Source organism: Cyprinus carpio, chromosome A22 (assembly GCF_018340385.1).
Source record: "Cyprinus carpio isolate SPL01 chromosome A22, ASM1834038v1, whole genome shotgun sequence".
Classification (NCBI taxonomy): Eukaryota; Metazoa; Chordata; class Actinopteri; order Cypriniformes; family Cyprinidae; genus Cyprinus; species Cyprinus carpio.
Window position 1 is genome coordinate 10,013,359 of NC_056593.1, and position 21,655 is coordinate 10,035,013.

At 37.3% G+C, this 21,655-nt stretch overlaps 1 protein-coding gene across 3 annotated transcripts in view; it reads left to right on the forward strand.

The window, feature by feature from the left end:
• LOC109047816 (transcriptional repressor p66-alpha-like) overlaps positions 1 to 21,655 on the forward strand; it is a 28,855-nt gene that overhangs the window by 1,259 nt on the left and 5,941 nt on the right. Inside the window, exons 1-2 of one of the 3 annotated variants that reach the window (XM_042711834.1) lie at positions 363 to 520; positions 17,295 to 17,553. In XM_042711834.1, coding sequence (XP_042567768.1) covers positions 17,303 to 17,553 — 251 coding nt within the window. In that variant the 5' untranslated portion in view covers positions 363 to 520; positions 17,295 to 17,302. Of the gene's footprint in view, positions 1 to 362; positions 521 to 15,978; positions 16,131 to 17,294; positions 17,554 to 21,655 lie in introns of those variants that run through there. The other 2 variants (XM_042711833.1, XM_042711832.1) reach the window with 2 other exon arrangements.

Sequence of the window (21,655 nt, forward strand, 5' to 3'; positions counted from 1 at the left end):
GATTTCTTTAAGAGGTTATATTTTAATCATTGTCTTTGCTTTAATAATTTTAGGGTCATTAATCCTTTTCTGTAATTTAATATGAAATAAATTAACATTTTGTGACCATTTTATCCATAAATAGCCAAAAATAAGATTGACATCATTGCCTTTACAAAAATGTACATTGTGAGGTTTTTTAAATGACAGTAGCAATATTAACTGTAGTAACTATTGTATTTAGTCTAAAACTTTGGTTACCATAGTAAATATTTGTCAAATTAAAAGGATGCTCTTCGTCATGTTAAATCTACTCTTGATATGGGCCAGTGCGCCAGTGCGCATGCGCGGTTCGGTGACTCGGGTCCATGTGTAGGCAGCGATGATCTTTATTTGGCGACCGGAGCGGCGGCGGGCAGGGCAGATAGAGAGAGAGAGAGGGGATCCCCGGGATAGTTTTATACCAAAAATACTAGGGTAAATAACAACAACTAGACGTGTGGAGGGCCCTCGGAAGACCAATAAGGGTTTCATCTTCTCAGTAAGTTCCTACAAAGAGACATTGAGTGATAACTGGAGGTTTTCAGAGTGTTTTGACTTCACATTAGCTTCGCTAGCAACTGGACTGTTGAGTTACACACAGGATTTACAAACTTAAACCATCCGTTTCATCTAATAAATTTGACAGATTCCATCTAACTCTATCGAAACAGATGCAGTGCGATATAATAATTAACTTTAAAGGAGAAACTTGTCAGTTGTTTTCAGTTTGGGGTAAATAAACTAGTCATTTAGCTCGCCTGCTAATTGGAGTTGATGAGTTAGTCAGCATTAGCTGATGTTAGCCGGGTTAGCTAACTAGTTTTGCTTCCTCGGCACTAAACTCACCGGGCTTTATTTATTTATGAGTTGGTTTGTTGCCACTGAGCTTTACTAAGCTCAAACTCCTTTAAAAAACACAAGAAGTTAGGAAATGTTGGATTTTATCTTTAGATCATCTGATATATATATATTGTGTTTTATGATCATCATTGTGTTGTATTGGGCTAATGCAGAGAAATGTTAACAGGTTTAGGGATTTGGGTAGTTAAATTGTCCCATTTCGTCTTAATTGCTCTAAATATGTGGGCACATTTATTTTAATCATTGAACTGCCCTAAGATGCAAATTATTATTATTTTTTTTTTTTAAGATGATAAATTATGAAAAGTGTGTTTTACCTGCTCACAATTGTAACTGGTGGGAAGCTACAGAATTGAAATTGCTCAGTTGGTCAGTAAGACCTAAGAAAGTTGGAAACAATTACTTTCACTTTGTTTCATTTCATGTAACAGTACATTGAAATGTTCCTAACTGGTTTCAGTTTACATATATATATATATATATATATATATATATATATAGTATATATATATATATATATTTATAATACCTTTGACATGGACATAATTTTTCAGAGAGGGAAACTGTTATATGTACCAAATATGGTGGTGGTATCTCTATTATGACATGTATACATTACTTTCTTTCTTTTATGGACCTTTGACATGGACATAATTTTTCAGAGAGGGAAACTGGTCATGTGATATTTACACCAGCCATGTAAAAGTGTTCATGTGAAACCAAGACAGTCTGAACTTTCTTTTGCAGTGACCGTTGTTATTAGACATTTCAATGTGTCTAAAAGGGTTAAAGATTAGAGTTAGTCTGCTTATTGTGGTCATAGGTTCAATCCTGGTAACAGTTGAAAATCTTGTATGGTTCTCTGTGCTATATTTGTGAGTAGTAACACATAAGTTGTCAGTTCAGAGGTTGAGACCAAGGGCAGAGTTCAAAGTTTAGGCTAAATTTCCTGCAGTTGATTTTCCATGTTGTATCTGAATGTGATGTCATAAGTGGCATGAATTACAATATGTTTGAGGTCATAATTTTTTTTTTTTTTAAGGAAATTAATACTTTTATGTCGCAAGGATGCATTAAATTAATCAAAAGTGACAGTAAAAATCTTTCCAACCCCAATTTGTTTTGAACAGTAGTGTGTCATTGGCAAATTGCATGAGTAACAAGTATTTTGTGTTGATGACCCAAGTAAGTGCATAATTCTTTTTTTAATCTGTTCTGGTTAATATATATTGCTCTTATGTTTGAACCCACTGAATGTCCACAAACTGACCTGAAATTAATTTAGCATCTGTGTTGCTTATGAAATGCAAGTTGTTTAAATTGTGAGACTTTGGACTTAGTGTAAAAGTGTAACTGACCGTCCACTGTTTGTCAGCTTTGATGATGCATGATATCACGGTCCTGCTGAAATACTTGAGCCGTTTCTCATGGCGGAGCAGAGGTGTAGTTCAAGGTTGGACTGCATGGGTGTGGTGGCTTAAGATGTTTTGTGTGAGGGATGACTTGAGTGGCTTTTTGTAAATAAATTGGGTGGGATCAACTTGGTGTCACTAGAAACCACCAAGCATAATCATATCATGGTAGATGCAAATGCTTGGATTTTGGTCCTGCAACCAAGAAAATCCCAATATGTCGTGGCAGTATGTGCCGGGTGTTGCCGAATCCTGGCGTACCATGTTGAGTGTCTGTTAGGCAACCAGCTAAGCCACTTGGCACCTCTTAAGTGAGTCGTAACAGGCACGTCTCTCCGAATCTCATGCCACGCCAAGGACAAGCCTGAAGACCAGCTGTGTTCTCCATGAGAGATTTGTTGAACAATAATAGTTTTGTATTTAAGAATGAGGAATTAGGGACGGATGTTATATATAGTTTTAGAGATCTGTTCATCTGTACCTGAGAAACACACCAGAGCTGATGTATCTGAGATGGTGGCTGGTGGTGAACAGGAAGGGTTGGAGACTGACACATGGCCACTGCAGTCTAGCGAGATCTTTTTACTATTCGATCTCAACTTCCTGATAACGCCAGATGAGGAAAGTCACAGGAAGAAAAAAATGAAGGGCACAGTGTCTTTTTTTTTTTTTTTTTTTTTTGGAAAGACGCTCCTGTTTTGGCTGTAGTCCAAAAGTACATGCCATTGTATTAGGGTTTGAGCGTTTCACTTTCAGCTGACTGTCATTATCAGTAAGGTGTGGTTTTGTGTAGGGGTATCCTGCCAGATAATAAAACATTTATTGGTCATTGCTTTTACTGGTGTCGTCATAACCTAAATACTTAGGAAATAGTAAATAGATCTGAATAGAACATTTTCATTGCGTAGAAATTAAAGTTTTGAAATGCGATTAATTTGGATTTTTTTTGCATATTTTGTTATTGGGTTAATGTTATTAGGCATTTTTTAAATACTGGATGATTAATTATTATTGGGGATAATTTATAATCAGTTGTCTGAAGCTCAACATCAAAGCTTAATTTTGTTGAATTTCTAAAAAGATTTATTTGCTAAAAATCTGTATTTTACCCTGTATGTTATATTATTTTTAATATCATATACAATATATTGTCATATAATTCAAGGTGATGTGTAATTTTTTTTCAAGGTATAATAATTTATAGTATCCCAATTTGATATGAAGAGAAGAGGTCTTGTGGCTTAGTTTAGCATTCTGGGCAGGACTGCCTGTTTGACTGACCAATGAGAGGAGTTTGGTCATTTAGAAATTAAGTTACCTTGAAAATAGCCCAAAAGGTTTGGTGTAAAATCCATTTCTAAATTTTTTATGCAACACCCTTAATTTTGTAGACTTAAAGGGATCATTCATCCAAAAAATTGTCATCATTTACTCACCCTCAAGTTGTTCCAAACCTGTATGAGTTTCTTTCTTCTTTTGAAAAGAAAAGAAGATATTTTGAAGAATGATGGTAATCAAACAGTTGACGTAGCCATTGACTTCAATAGTATGGAGAAGGAAAAAAAACAAGTCTAATTTTGGATGAACTATCCCTTTAATATTTAATATTAGTTCATATTTGTTAGTTTTTTAGTGTTTAGAACAAGGTGTTTTTTTAGCTAATTAAAGTTAATTAGCAGTTCCTGTGATACTCAGTGTGAACCTGAGTGTAAATCCTCAGTGACTATAAGGTGGTCAATTTAAGTTCCTGAAGTTTCATTCATAATCATGATAGGAGGAGGAAAATAAAGTTATCTTGAGTAATAAACTGTATATTTATACTTCAGACATATTGTTTTTCACCAGTGCATTCAGTTGTGTAGGAAGGGGGCTTGTAATGAATCAAGAAGCTAATTCTGTGCTTTTCTAGAGTTTCTCCTGCAGTATTTTCCGCTGTGTGTCAAAGCTGGACTTTGCTGACGCGGCAACTCTGGAACTCTCTGTGTGCCGTAGTGACATGAATACACCGTTAAGGTATTCATCCAGGAGCGAAGACTTATGGGTTCTCGCATACCTCGGGACACATTGGGGCTTATTTGTTTTTCCTATATGTGCGTTTTGCCCCAGTATAGAAGAGATGTCTCTAACGATATTGTGGTCCTAGATGCAGTTCGGGTGTGTCCTTCAATGTAAGTCTGCTTGTCTTATTGTCTGCGTTGTGCAAAATGTAAATCTGATCACTTGGAAAACTAATAGCACACCTCTCCTCAACAAGCTGCACAATATGCGGTACTGTACTGTAAACAAATGAGTAAATTAATATGCAGTTGCAAAGTTCAGAATCATGTCTGAGAGAATACGCTTCAGTATCTGGTTAAAATGCCGTGCAGAACCAGGCCGTTTCCTCAATCAGTTCTTGTAGATCTGGCTCTCGGCCCGACAGACCAGAGAGATTAACTGCAGAATCTGGCTGGCATTCAAAATAAGTGCTTCAATCTAAATTAAGTCCTCAGCCGATTAGTTAAATTTGACAACGGGATTATGAAGGTGGACTGTCTGTATGGATTTGTTTATACATACTGGATTAGTAACGATCGAATACTAAGATTGTTTCAATGCATCTTGTTGCATAGTTAAATGGTCAGACATGTGATCTTTACAACTTTTCCAAGAAGGTTTTACTGTGTTTTAACAAGCTAATTAAACCACACAATATAATTAGGCTGATTTGCATTCATCCTATCCCAACCGGACATGTTTTTACATGTTCGCATGAAATCAAAATGAAAAATATTTACATTGTTAGCGCACATTCATACTCTTGCGTAAAGGGATAGTTCACCCAAAAATGAAAATTTGATGTTTATCTGCTAACCCTCAGGGCATCCAAGATGTAGGTGACTTTGTTTCTTCAGTAGAACACAAACCAAGATTTTTAACTCAAACCATTGCAGTCTATCAGTCTTATAATGTAAGTGGATGGGAATCATGGCTAAAACATTCAATAAAACTAAAAAATAAAAACATACACAAACAATACCAAATTATACCCTGTGGCTCGTGACGATACATTGATGTGTAAAGACACAAAACGATCGGTCTGTTCAAGAAACTGAACAGTATTTATATTGTTGTTGTTTTTTTACCTTTGATTCACGCAATGTCCGAACTGTTAGAACTCTCCTGAGCGCGTTCTCAGCAGCAGGTGCGTAAGGTGTCTTTTTCTTTTTGCTTTATGGCGGATCGCAGATTTATAAGTGCATTACCGCCACCTATCTCTCAAATGGACCATTGACACTTATTATAGATATTATAGATAGAGTGTCAATGGTCCATTTGAGAGATAGGTGGCAGTAATGCACTTATAAATCTGCAATGATCGGGTAAGGGGCCAAATATTAATGGGTCTGGGAGGGTGCGGATTTAATTTTGATATTATCACGGGTGACTGGTCGGATCTGGTGCTGAACTTTGGGGGTATGGGCGGGGGCGGGATCTCTAAAAATGCACCCACGCACTCACGCACGCATAAACACACACCCATAAAAAGCGAGAGAGGGAGAGAGACTATTCAGGCTTTCAATCTGTATGATAACAAACTGTTTAATTCATTAGAGAAAGGTCTATCCTAACCCAAGCCAATTGATGGTTGTATGATTGCTGAAACATATTAATATAACATAACCGAATGACAGCACTTATTAACATAACAGTCCATTGATTATCAACTGCTCACAAGGCTGTAGGACCCTAGGACATTTAAAGATTAATTAAGATTAGAACAGATTAATTCAGACATGAATATTAGGCTTAAAACACATTACGAGTTGAAACAGAATATCATAAAACACACTAGGCCTACGCGCTTAAACATATTGTGAACAGCCTGAATGACGGCACTTATGTGAAGATTAATTTTAACGTCTGTATTTATAACAATAACATATTTCATATTTTTATTAAAAAAAAATGAGCATGAATGCTCAGGAAGAAGACCGGATCGCAGTCTTTTGAGTTATTGTGAGTTATTGGCGGCACCACCCTCTGGCGTTGTCCCCCTTTCCCCTGCTGGCCTGTACTCACACTGCACTTTGCGCTCCCGGCCGGTGTTCTGTCGATCTCTGCTACCCTGTCAGATTTTGCTACCTCCCATGAAAAAGTAGGTAGTACTTATATGGGCCCGCCAAACCGAGGGGGAGCTTTTAATTGAAACGAGGGAACTAATATAGAGCCTTACACGGCCCGGCCCGGGGCTAATCAGAATTCTCTGCCCGAGTCCGACCCGAGACCGTGTCGCTGTCCTCATTACACAGTTGTTGCAGCCATTATAATAGTTTAGTTTTGGTTTTCAACGGCAAAGTGGTCCTATTTCGTTTCGATTCTTTATTGATTTAATTCAGAAATATGATTGGAATATTTTATGTTTGTTAAATTCAAGTTTGTTTGTTTTTTAAATGGTCTACAAAGCGCCCAGTGCAAGACAGTGAGTTGAGCATTTTTGATCAGTTTATCCTTCTCAAAAAAATAAATAAATAAGATTAGCGTCATAATATTTTAGGAATAAAGGCAAAATTATGATAATAAAACCAAGTTACATTGCGTGAAGTAAAAGTGAATATATATTACACCTGTATACTCCGCCAAAAAATGTATATAAAAAAAAAGTATGTGGCACCTGTCATTCTTCACATTTAACACGAAAAACTGCAATAGGCTTACTGACGATTTTTTTAACTCAGATTGATTTATTTTATTTTATCTCGTTTGTATTAAATTCTGTTTTTTTTTTTTTTCAACATGCACTCAAATATTAATTTGTTTTTATTTCGTGCTGCAAATATTAAACAGGAAAATATAATTGATTCACCGCAATATAATTGATGCCGCTTGAAAGGAGGCGAATATCTCACTACAAATTAAAGAGCATAAAAAAAAATATATTGTTTGTATTTTATCTTAAAATTGACAGAAGGCTGAGGCTTTGTGTTATAATAAAAAGTAGGGATGCACCGATCATGATTTTTCATGGCCGATTCCGATACCGATTTTTTTACAAGCAAACTGGCCGATTCCAATACCAATTTCCGAATTTTTTTTTCTTTAAGCAACAAACAAGAAAGAAGGAAAATATACATAAACAAGATGTTTATTTGGTATTCAATAGGCCAAACTAGCTTTTGACTATTGAAAACAATAACTGCAACCATCTGAAATTAACGGCAGTAACTGCACAGTAAGTAGCCTACATTCAATACAAACATAGATGGTACAGACATCAGCATTTAGCTTTTGTTTTTCAATAAGGTTGAAACTACATAGAACTGGCCTTAAATGAAAAGATTAACTGTAACCATGTGAGATTAAAGGCAACAACACAATCAACACACATTCAAGAAGATTTTTCTTAATCAGCATTCAGTATTTGTTTTAGTTTTTAAATTTGGTTTTAAATAAAAAAGGTCTTTACCAGTGAGACTAAATAAAAGTATGCTATATAAATAAATTATTTCAAAATGTTAAAATCATGTTGGTGCGAATAAAACTAAGATGCAAAGTGTTTCATTCGTCCAATTAAATAAAAAATAAATAAATAAATAAATAGGGTAATGATTCACATCTGTATTTTTTTACTGGAGCCAATGAAAAATAAATAACTATTGGCTTAAGTTAAAAAATAAAGATTTGAATCATTACCCTAAAAATGTTTAATTGGATGAATGAAACACTTTTTTTTCAGTGTGCTACAGCAGGTGAATTTTAAATCAGATTAAGTCAATGTAATTTTAAGGTAAAAAAAAAAAAATCATCGTATACAGAACTGACGTTTACCTCTGGCTTTTCAAACGTGTATGCAAGTTCTACTTTACAAAAAAAAAACGCATTTCAGTTTTGTCACAGTTTAGTCCGTTTCGTTTCTCATCCAACACGCGAGAAGTTGAGCTGAACATCCCTTCACTGTCTAGTACGCTTGTGTAGGGTGCGTACAGGTACAGTACGCTTGCGCAGCTTCAGCTCGCACAGGAAAGGGGCTCTTATTTGTGCGCCAGTACACCAGCGGCTGTTCACTTCCTGCTATCTGTGCCTCAGACATGAAGCTCTGCACTTCCAGTGCTGAACGGCTGCCCGTGTCCTGCGCACAGATTTCAAAATACTTACACACAAATGACATGATTGCGAATGATTACAATGTAGTCTGTGCACGCGGGTCGCACTTCCGGAAAAATCGGCCGAAAAAAAGAACAAAAACCGGCCGATTGCCGATCGCGTATTTTAAGCAAAAACCGTCCGGTTCCGACTTATGGCCGGTCAACCGGTGCAACCCTAATTGCAACCCTTATTGCGATTAAAATGTTACATATTATTTCCAAGCATTTATACCATAATTAAAAGCTTGTGAATAGTCACATAACGTTATTTACTTCAGAAAAATCAACATAACAGAGTCAAAAAAAAATTATATATGGGCGGTAAATGTTTATGGTTATCAACCAGTGGAATATTACATTTTATTCTTTCAACAAATAACAAATCATTTTAATGCAGCTAGCTCATAATCACGACTTAATACGTGGGAAACAGGAAGTTCCTCGCTCAGCACAGTGGAGTGCATCGTTTTGTTAACTTTGTGGCTTATTATTTTGAATCGTTTGGGACGCGGTGACACAGAAGACCATCTCACAACATATTGCTTAATAGATCTATTGCGTTTGCCGCTCATAAATGTTCACCCTGCGCGGTTAGTGCTCACACTGCATGCGTACCACACCCTAATTAAACCGAACTGCGCTCTGGCCCACCTCTTCCATCCAACCGCTTCCGAGCATGGTACGGAGCGATCAAATTAGTCAACCGAACCGGGCTTTGGGGGTCAGACGCGCTCGGGCACAGTTCACATCCTTAGAAAATAACCGCACAGCCGAATCGATATTCTGTAATTAAATCGACTAATCGAATATTCGAAAATCATGACCCATCCCTAATTTAGTTATAACTGACTTTTAGTTTGCGTTCTTAGTATTAATAATGGATTCCCTACGGTGCATTTCAATTAAAAACAGAAAACATTTTGCAAACTTCTGAAAATGTGTTTTAAAGTGCAAGTTTTGAAAACTGCATCGTTATTGTGTCCATTTAAACTGCAAAATGCTAATTTTTCAAAATGATGTCATGCGTGTGCGTATTACGTGTTCAGTCTATAGGTATGTGCATGGCCACATAGTGTTTCTATACAAAATGACTTCACCAAATAACAGGCCTGGCCTAAACGCAAAGGAAAAACGTTTCCATTTTTAGCACAGTTGTCATGTAAACATACCCTAAGACGGGATGAATTGAAAGAATTTAGAAGATTTTTTACTGTCTTATAATATTTTCTAGCATTCAACGGCATTTTAAAAATGTAACATTATTTCTGGCTAAAACAACAGTTGCTTGAATGTGTTTGGCTATAGCTACAGTGTGAATTTAAACATGCATTGTTTTCGTTTGTGATTGCAAACAGAAGTTTTACTTCTGGATTCTGTGCATTTTTTTTTTACTTTTTTTTTTCTATTTACATGACACACCATCTTGTGCCAGTATGTTCAAAAACCATCAGCTTGTATGGCTATAGCAGTCATGCTTCAAAAGAGATGTGACCTCAAATGTGACTTTTTTTTTAATGTAATGGTTTTAGCATGCTAATTCAACCATGGTGCTAAAAATATTGAAGCAAAAAAATACAAAAAAATACAAGTTGACCTCACTAATCAACAAGTCATATGTGGTGACCTTCCCTGCTAATTACTGTAAATTAAACACAATTTGGTGCTGCCCCAGTTCTGGTTATTCTTATCTACCTATTTGACTATATTAACTGATCTGAAGGCCAGTGTAGTATAAGTGTGTGCGTCAGTGTACATTTGCACTCTAGTCTGTTTGAGATCACAGAGGGGGATGGGTAGATGCGTGTGCATGCGTGTGTGTTTGTTTGTGTGTGTGTGTGTGTGTGGAGAGGGGGTGGCTGCTCGCGACTGTTTTTACAGCACAAGTTATTCTTTGTGCCCATGTGAAAAGCAATCGGCTGTACTTTCTGTGTCGTCCTGTTGCTAGGGGCCACACCAGGTGGATCTTCTGGCAGATTCAGGGTTAATGACGTCCATTTTGTTAGGTAACACCCTTGTGGCCTGATCTGTCTGTGGTGTTAAAATGGCAGTGCTTAACCCTTGATATGCAGGGCTGGAGCCGGAAGGGGCACCTTTGACTCAACCCTCTTGGCAGCCACTTCCTCATTGTTGGATGACAAGACGTGCTAGTTGTGAGAGATCCAGAGGAACATCTGTAGCACATAAGACTATGCAAACTTACCTGAAACTTTGTTTTTCAGAGCTTATCATATGATTGTTTTCAGAAACGTGTTGGTGACGCAATCAGGAAGTCCTTCTGAACTGGACAAGTTCAGTTAAAGCAACTCTACTGTCCTTCTCAGGAAACACTTAGACAGTAATCCAGTGTAGTTTGACCGGTGACTTGATTCTCATCTCTGTTTAAGGTGACTTGTGCTAAATAATAATTGGTTTTTGCCTGTCATGATTTCTTTGATAAATGTTGTGATTTTGATTTTAATCATGATTTTGACATACAGTCATAAATGCATTTAGTGTGAATTTCCTAAAGAAAACCAATAAGAGCTTTATCAAAAAGCTGTAACATCTCTCTAGAACCGACATAAGGCCAAAAAAAATCACGTGTCCAGGGATTTTTTTTTTGGCCATGCATTGGTCATAGAGCTCTTTGTAGCGGTTCCTCATCAGGTGTTGACATAGATTTGTTGCGCCAGGTTCACACGTACTCCGTCTGCAGTGTGTATACAGTAGCCTACTTTTCCGCAGTTCAGAAGCAGCACGGACTCATTTTGCTTTCGCACAGGGCACGTTTGCAGTCCACTCCTGATCAGCGGCTGTTTACCACAAACACAACATTTATCCATTATTTAACGTTGTTTCTGAAAATGCTTTTTCATTATTGTGATTCTCTTTTATCACAGTACAGTAATACAATCTTTCATAGACATATTCAGGTTTAAACTCAATAAATATAACTTTGTTTTCCTACCTCAACGAGTGCCACCTTATTATTGCCTTGTTTATCTTAAAGAGCACTTTTGCTTGTTTTAAATCTAGCCAAAAAGCTACTTGTTGACTGTGAAACAGTAGACTTTAATTTTTATTTTTATTTTCTAATTACTATATTTCCGTGTCAATCCATGTTAATTTTTACCGCGAACAACAGTGTGCAGCACAGCAGAAATAGACTCCGTGCGGAAACAATCGCTGCATGACTGCTGCAGACGCACTGCTCCAGAAGCGCACTGCCGGACCGCAATTGAATGCAGTGTGAACGCTCTGATCTGTTAAAATGGACGTGGAAAAAATATGCAATGCATACGCACCACAGACAGAGTGTGTGAACCTAGCGTTACGTCTGTATGCCCGGTCTGTTCTGTTCTCGCGCTCCATTTAGGCGTGCTGCATTCTGATTGGTTTGGATATCATACTGCGGGAGGTCAGGGGCACTGAAAATCGTGCTATAAAGCAATTTAGAAATCGCCAATTTCGATTAATCGCACAGCCCTTGATACGTAAATTCTTTTTTTTACTTGGGCCTGTAAGTAACCACCCGAGGAACCACTTTGCAACATGTTGCAGCCACTCTAGAATCAGAGATTTTAGCCTCGTTCAGACTGTCAGCCCAAATCTGATTTTTGTGCAAATCCGATTAAAATTCGATCATATTTAGATAGTCTCCATGACAACTAACTACATGAAATCCGATTTTTGCAAATCCGCTTCTAGCTACATTCATGTGTGGTTTCGAATCCTATTCAAATCGCATTCCTGGCAATCTGTTTCAGACTGACTGGTCAGATCGAATTTAGCGTAGCTATTTCACGCCCTCACGACATGTAAAACGTAAACACGTCAGACGTTTTTTGCAGAAAACATGCCAGAAACAAGCTTGCCCTTGTGAAGTGCAAGTCAAGTGGAAGAACACAATATACTGCTAGTATACGCACCTCTTTGAGTTTTGAAAGTAGCAGAGACGGCAGCACAGAATAAAGCCACACATTCCATTTCTGCCACTGCCTCACAAGATGAAATATAATGATACAGCGCAGCTGCGACAGCAAAATTTTGTCATGCCATAAGACAACATCTGTATTGTTGTTATTGTTGTTTTTAGCGTAGGCATAACAACGCAACGGAATTACCAAAGAAACCAATGCACATTCCGTAAAAATCACACACAAATTGGATATGAACAGTTGCAGCACACTGTGTGGACAGTCAGTTATTCAAATCAGATTCTGTCCAGATATGCACAAAATCTGATTTGGGCTGATAGTCTGAACGAGGCTTTAGACAAGGAAAAGTACCAGTTACATTGTCTTGTCTTCCACTTCCAGAATGAAAATTCTGTCACCATTTACTCACCCTCCACTTGTTCCAATCCTGTAGTTTCTTTCTTCTTTTAAACACAAAAAAAGATATTTTGAAAAATGTTGGTATCCGAACAGTTGATGGAAAACATTGACTTCCATAGTATATTTTTTTCCTATTATGAAAGTCAGTGGTGCCCATCAACTGTTCGGATACCAAAATTTTTCAAAATATCATCTTTTGTGTTCAAAAGAAGAAAGAAACTCATACAGGTTTGGATCAACTTGAGGGTGAGTAAATGATGAAAGAATTTTCATTCTGGAAGTGAACTCCTATAAGGGTTGACGATAAATAGATTTGATTGTTTTGTTTTATTATTATTATTTTGTTTTATTTGTAAAGTGATAAACTCACTTATTCATTCAATTCAGTTCAATTTGATATCCAATTTAAAGTAATTTAATAAGGATTCATTGACGCTTTAAAGGATTCAATAAGGTTTTTTCTTGCTCAGTTGTTCAGAAACTTGTTTTGGCAACATTTCCACTGGCCCTCCCAACACTAAAATAAAATTTAAATAAAAATATAATTTGTTTGCATAATTTTTTACATTTATTATTTTAACAATCATTTTTATATTGAATTTTTATTTTATTTTATATACATTATATTTACATTTGTGAAAACAAAAAACAATCCCATTTTAAATTTAGAATTTTTATTTATTCATTTTCACATTATATATTCCTGTACAAAGAAAGTTTCCAATAATAGCTAAAAATTATGGCTTTGAAACTTCAAGCCATAAATTTATAAACAGTTTTTCTGGTAAGGAATGGCATACATTGGCAAAACATTACTGTTTAGTTAAAAAATGTTAATTCTTATTGATGCTAAAATTCATTCTTGCCATTTCAACTAAATCTCATTTGTCGATCTGCTACATAATTTTGCCTGCCGGACAAGTTTAAAAAGTCTACAAGCAGAACTTGAAAATTAAATGTTCAAGATTGCAATCGGTCAAGTGACCATTCCTTCTGTCCCGGGCCAGCAGGTCATTCTTATTGTTGAGCAGCTGAACGTACCGATCCAGTTTGGGTTCTATTGCCACCATGCTGTGTTGTTGTATAACACAAGCAATGCCTCTTATTGTCTTGCTCGGTCTGCGCCCTAAGGGCAGTCATTACATCAGAAGACTCTTCTTCAGCAGGCCCCGTGAGGATAGTCACCGCACTCCCAGCTCGCCACAACGTGGCAAGAGCAAACATGTTTTTCACACAGCTGAGACAATCCAATACACCGCCATTGTGCTTTTAGCTTTTTAACGCATGCAGAAGTCACCGAGATTTGACTATTTGAATTGTTAGTAAACAAACAAATGCGTGACCTTCATATGACATGTGGTTTAAATGACATCACAATCTCAATCTGATTAGCACAACCCAAACACTGATCTTTAAATAATCCCTTGCAATATGTTTGTTGTTATTAAAATATTAATCTTCTTGTTTTGCGTCACACTGGTACATTTGAAGCTTCAAAATTAATATGAAAGTGCGAAATGATTTGGTTAGCAACCTTTGATTCTTTTAAAAAGGGTTTGCTTCATGTTGTCAAACCCTGTTGTTGAGAGGCATGAGTGGTGCAAGATCTGATGCCATATGCTTCCTATGACTCTTTGCAAGCCACGTGTCCACAGCTTGAGCGACAAGCATCCATTTCCTAACCAGAACAAGTGGCTTGGCATTAAGCATTATGGCATTAAGTGGTGATGCAACATTTCTTAGTTGGAGATGATTTGTGAAACAAAGTATACTTTTAAAAGACTCTTTACTGTCATATAGTTACTGTTACATTGTTCATTGGCATTTAAATACAGCAAAGACTCCTTCAAGCTAATAATTTTCTGGCTGTTGGACATGTGATGTAACTGTCGGTGTACATTGTCAGGTTTGGTGACCTACTTTCAAAGCCCTGGCCAGTCAGTGTTCATTTACATTGAAAATTATATCTGTGACCCCACCAAAAAATGTCCCTCTCAATGTCTATGCTGGTTACAGGCCTGATCAGCAGTCTTCAGTGTCACGTTTTCCTTCAGAAATCATTCTAATATGTGATTTGATGCCCAAGAAACATTTCTTATCAATGTTAAAAATGGTTGTTCTGCTCAATATCTTTATGAAAACCATGATACTTTTTATCAGGATTCTGTAGATCAGAAAGTTCAAAAGAAGAGCATTTATTTGAAACCGAAATCTTTTGCAACCTGTAATCTTTAACGTCACTGGATCAATTTAATGCATCCGTGCTGAATAAAACTAACAATTGTCATAAATATTTTCTTCGCACCAATTTGCCAGTTAAACACTGATATCAGTTCATCAGAAAATAAAGGCGACCGTTTTCATGTAATGCAAACGTTTTCAGTTTCAGCTATTTCAGTCATTTTGAGTACGTTTCACTCAAGAACACCATGGTGTTGAGTAAAATGTAATTTACTTGTATGATAGTTGTTTTACTACAGGTTTATTACCCTTTTAATTATCAGATTATTCAATAACTATTCACTAATGGCCAATACAAACAATCGACTGTGAAATAGTTGTATATAAAGTTGATAAGAGTAGTTCACTTCCAGAATGAAAATTGTCATTTACACACCCTCCATTTGTTCAAAACCTGTATGACTTTCTTTTGAAAGTATTATATTTTTCTGCTAATTACATTTCACAAATAATTACAAAAAAAAAAAACATTTTATAAATAGTATTTTATATGTAAAATGTATTCCAATTATCGTTTTCTTTAACTTACAACTTTGAAAAACTATGTTTCCACTCTAAAGTATTTCATTGCCTATAAGTTTTGAGTGCAGTCTCTAAAAATCCTTATCTGACATTCACAAACAAAAGGGAAAGTGGATCAGACCGTGAATCACATGGATCAAAAGACACTGAAACTTTCTTTTCAGAATCAAGGTTCTCAAATCCTGCAATTTGCATAAGCTTGTTTGGATCAGCATGATCAAGTTTGCTTCTATTATCTAGTCATTTGGTTTATTGACTACCTTTTATTGCCGAGTCCACTGTGGCGATTATTATTTAGTGAGCAACAAAGAGGCGGACACTTCCTCCTCATCTCTCTGAAAGACTTGTGTTTTGGAATGTGTGCGGCCCTTCCCCCCACTGGCAGAACTCCTGCGTCTGTGTGGCCACATTCGCTGCCAGTCAGTCTCTCAAGGGGTTAAAAACCTGCTTCAGTCTCTCGGCTGCGTCCGCCGACCGGTTCAAACTGGTTTTCAGGGGAAGTGCTTTATGTGTCCCATGGAATCTTGGGAAGGGTCATGTGGAGCCCCAGTGATGTCATGGCAGAGGAGAGCAGGCCTGGGTGTTGAGTCAGCTGTCTTGTTATCAGATGGCTGATATCATATGTAAGACAGGTAGGTCGGCACGTCTCGTATGTGCCTTGAGGTATCCAAATGATGGATTTGCTTCCTGTAAGTGGCTCTTGGGGTTTGCATGCATGTTTTAAATTTCACAGCCTGACACAATTCGGGTTTCTTGATTGTCTTTCCTGTGTGCTTTTATGAAATGCCAGTCTGTCTTGTACAGGTGCAATCATCATATACCTGTAGTTCTCAACCAGTGGATCGAGACCCAAAAAAGGGGCACAGATCTGTTCTGAAAGGATTAATGGGAAAAATATTTTAGTTTTATAAGGGATGAGAATCTCACATGTTCGAACAAACCCTAAAAAACAAAGTTTTATAAGGGATGAGAATCTTTTGTCATCTCGTTGACGTAAAGGCCACATGTTCGAACAAACTTTACAGTATATTGGTGCAAATTCTTCTTTGGACAGATTGTATGGTTTGCCCTCATCCTCAAAAACTATAAAGAACTACACAACGAGAAAGAAAGAAAGATCTAGGCTACAAGATAAACATGAATTCTGGCATCTGCAGTGTTTTGTGTGTTGAATTGTTGGCTGTTGGGAGCCAAGAGACACTTAGAAATTAAATGCTCAAACTATGAAGATAAGTCTTGTTGTTAAAATATAAAAAAATTTAGTGTGTTATTCTAAATTTTTCTATTTATTGATTTTGGTTTTCTTTACTTTGGTACAATAAACAAATACATCACAACAAATAGTTTTTTTTTTGTTTTTTTTTTAAATAATAGTCTTAATAGTAATAACATTTGTTATTATTTTATACAAATATTCAGTTTTAAGAATTATTTGTTTGTTTTATTGTATTATTTTTTTCTCTCTGTTACAAAAAATAATTTTGTTGTTTTAGGTTGCCACTTGATGTCCAAAGTAAAATCTGGGTCCTTGATTTTATATAATGTATTGGTGACGTATCAGTATATCTGATGGTTTCACTCAGATTGATATTACTGGCATGAGATAATTCAGAAGTTCAAATTCCATGTGAACGCCACCTAAAACAGACCTAATCAGGAGCTATACCTTGTATAATTTCTATTGATATTCCATGTTTTTTGTATCAGTGTTTGCTTGGTTTTAGTATTAAGACATTACACTAAATATAATCGGCTATCTGCCTGAATATGCATGATTCAATTGTGTTGTTTTACAGGTGAGAAGATGTCGGAAGACGCAGTGCGTCAGACACGTAGTCAAAAGCGGGCGTTGGAGCGAGATGCCCCTGCTTCAGAGGCCGACTTGAAGAGGGTCAAGCTGGAGAGAGGAGAGCTTGGAGCTGTAGATGGACTGAAAACCAAAAGCGAGCAGGCCAACAAGGTGGCTAACATCCTGCGGGCCGGGGAGGTGAAGGCCACCATCAAGGTGGAGGTGCAGACCGGCGACGAGCCCGTGGACATGAGCACATCTAAGAGGTAGGTCACAAGCTGAACATAAACGCATAATTGTTGATCTTTGATAGTAATGACCTTTGAACTGGAGAATTAGTGTGATCTTGGTCTTGCCGTTTCGCTTTTATGTTTGTGTTGAGGACACTTAACCTCACACTGCTCCGCTGAGACTTTGTGCTAGTAGCTCTGAATATAAAGCATCTGCTAAATGCAACGTCAACAAGGTATCAAGTAGATGCAGAAGAGAAGAGCCTGGACACACTGTGGTGGTGCTTTTGCTTTGCTGGTTTTTAAAAACTTAAGGTCTCTTTTAATTACCATGTGTATAATTTTTACTCGAGTTTAACTTAAATTCAATGATTTTGATTAACAGCACTGAAAATAAAATATGATGTATAAAATCAGAAACCTTACAGGAACCAAAGCATGTATACTAACTTTCTGACTCAAATAAAAAACTTCAAATAATATGATAAACATACCACTTTTCAATATCAAGCAGCATAACAAGCGGTTCTGTACAGCTAAAAATAGCTGGACATGGATGAGACTGGAAGCCAGACCCATAGATTTTTTTCAAATGGGCACAACCATTTTTACGGGAAGAAAAAGGATGATATACATGTTGTTTTATATATATGTGTGTGTATATATATATATATATATATGTATATATATATGTGTGTGTGTGTGTGTATGTATGTTCATTCATAATGCATGACTTAATAATTTATATTAAGTAATTAATGAAATAATTTATACAACTTTAATTTATTTTAGTATATAGGGTTGGTTAAAAAAAAATATTGATTTCTTGATTTTAATTGATTCTCATTTTATTCATAAATCTCAAGAATCGATTGGTCTAGCCTGTCAGATAATTAACGGAACATTGTAGTGTGCCTCCTATCCAATAACCCTCAATTAGCTTTATGATTTGTTACATTTGATATGAAACAAAGTCTCAGGTTTCAAATTCTGTCCATTTTATTACAATATTCAAATATTAAATGCCGTTTTGGCACTGTTTAATGTGGAGTGACAGATCGCTGTAGTGCCTCGGTTAGAAGCAGCAACGTGAACTGAACATCTCCTCCGCTTTAATAGCAGTTACAGCAGAAAATAACATCCAAAGGCATGCTTAAAAGAAAGAGTACAACTTTCCGAAATCAGTCTCCTGTCTCATGTAATCGCTCAATCAGTGTTTCAAACGAGGAAAGACAATAATAACTTGTAAACAATGTCACGTGACGTCACATTTACCACAGAAAACATATTCGGTGACCATGAATTCATCGGTCGGCTAAAAAATTAACTCTAGAGAGGAGCACTTTGAGGAGCACTTCTTTTAAATTGATCTTAAAATACTGAAAATGTTGCAGATGGTGGTTATTTACCATGATACTCAGTCTCCAAATGTTTGTTTGAATGTTAAACTTATTGCATGAAAAAAACTGAAGGCGATTCCTGTTTGTTTGTGAATGCATGATTAATGTACAAGACAAACAGAAGTCATGATGAACCAGAGTGGAGCTCATGATAAAGAACAAAGGAGGTGGCCTGATGCCATGTGGGATGGGGGAGGGGCAGAAAGTTGAGTTGAAAGATGTCACAATCTACAAACACGACCGTCGTATGCTCAACTTTCCCCAAAGGCCACACTCAAATATGTGCTTGCTCAGCATGTCGGTCTCCCCTCGGGTGACACTCTGCCCTGCTTAAAAAAAAAAAGAAGAAAGAAGTCCAAAGCATTTTCCGTCACACCTGAACCCTGCCTGACTTTGCAAAATGAGGCCTATGTCACAAACTGGTTTGAGCCGGCCGTTGCCATGGTTTCCACATTGGCAGGAACAGTTAAAGAAAAGGGAGGGTGTGAGTCATGTGACCAGAGGGAAATTCTTGCATCATGTGATCTTGTTGGTGCTGGTTAATACACAGGAAATGATATAAAGTAAATTCTAATGAAGTTCTGGTTGTGCGCGTCATAGGGACCTACATTAAGCTGTTAGTGATTCCTGTAAACTTGGGCATGTTGTGTTTTGACGGATGCGTTTAATTGGTCGGTTGGCTTTTAAGGAAACTCAAGTGCTGTCCAGGGATAAGTGTTGTTTCGTCCTTCCCATTTACTTGAATGGGCCATGCTTTCAGAGCACTAACCTGACCCTTCTTCCTCATCTCATCTGCTGATTGAAGGAAAGGGTACCATGCTTGTTGCCATACTTGTTGGGGAATGAATGATACTTCAAAACGTGCAGTTTTGTGTGTGTGTGTATTATTAATTCTAGGTGCAATCAGAATTATGCTTTTAGCTTAATGGCTGAAAACTTCGATCATATCCCTAGCAATGCCCTAACAACAACCTAGACCAACCACATTGCAATGCACAAAGGCCTTGTTTTGAGCACCCTAGCATCGTGTCAGCAAGCAAACATGTGAGTGTGTGAATTTTTGTGTGGTCTTACTTCTGGAGATAATCTGAATTAGCACTAATTAACACTGGGTCTTAAGAACTAGTTTGACCAGCTAGCAGTTAACAAAGGGTGATCAGTTTTACTTTTCACATTCAGATTAGACCAGTTATGACCAGCCTTGATGGAAATAAATGAGATGGCTAACTTTTTAAGTTTATGCGGCACCAGAATGACTTGTAGACGTGGAAATAAACTCTTTAGACCTAGACAAGTGTACATCCACTCAGAAAGCCCTAGCAACTCCCTAACAACTACCTAGAACATCATAGCAACCACACTGCAATGCATTAACAACTGTTTTGAGCCCCTAACATCATGTCAGAGAGCAAACACGGGACTTTGCAACTTTTTGTTATTGTGACAATCTGAATTGGTGATTTAACAATAATAATACATTTAGAATGAAAAAAATCCAGGCATAACTAGGGACCAATGTGGTTTGGAATAAATTGACTTGGAAATAAACTCTTTAAACTTAGACCATTATTACTTCTCGAGGCAGGCAGAATTACCATTTTTAACTTAAAAAAAAATTGTATTAAAGAAGTTCAGCTATATCTATGAACCAGAATGACTTGGGACAAAACTCTTTAGACTTTGACCATCGGTGTATGAATGAGTGAGTGAATGGGTGAATGTGAGGCAACTTGTAAAGCGCTTTGGATGGCCATGGGTCTGTTGAAAGCGCTATATAAATGCAGTCCATTTACCATTTACCATATTTATCCATTCAGAAAACCCTAGAAACCACCAAGTAATGCCCTAAAAACAACCTAGATCACAACAGCAACACCCTAACGTCATGTCAGCGGGCAAACACTCAAGTGGGCAACTTTTTGTGTGCTGCTACTTCTCAAAGCAATCTGAACTCCATTATAACTTGGCGGGCAATAAAAAGGAACTTTAGCCATATCTAGGTACCAGAATGACTTGGTAATCTCTTTAGATCTAGACCAGTAGGCATCCACTCAAACACCATAGCCACACACTAACAACCATTGTGGCAAACACAGCTTGCATTATCATGTAGCTGCTACAGTTGCTCCCAAGAAGCTAATTTCACTATTGACAAGTGTGTTATTGCAGTATCGCATTTAGTGAAAGACCCTTAGCCTATAAGCAGCTAAGGGCCTCTAAAAGATTTCCCAGTAGCCCTCTCTGACACTTCCCTCATGGACCCACCAGTGGCCAGAGTAGAAGCATGAAAGAGGGTTTCTTTGTGGATATGCGAGCAATCCGTCTGCAGTGAAAGTTGAGGATGGAGTACACACAATAACCTGGCCACTAGCCATCCCATCCCCCTCCTCCTCAGCCGTCCCTCAAGAGGGGGCAGTAGACCCAGTCTGGGTACAGCCCTACTGTCTTTTAGACGTGATGCTGCTGTCATATGTCTGTTGCTGATTTGCATTTGGAGCGGCTTATGTATCTAATCTGACTGTAAAATTTGTGGCGTTTTCATGTTCTGAGACCGTCTGACACTACTTGTGGCGCTTCCTTGAAGAGCAACTCCTTTATGTGTTTGATTACAAAATATGCAAACAGAGGTCTTAGGACGACCTCTTGTGGGCAGTGCAGAAAATGCTGCATTAGGTGAGGAGCAATGGGCCATTAGGATACAGTATAAACCGCATGCTGCTTTTTTATATTTGTATGCT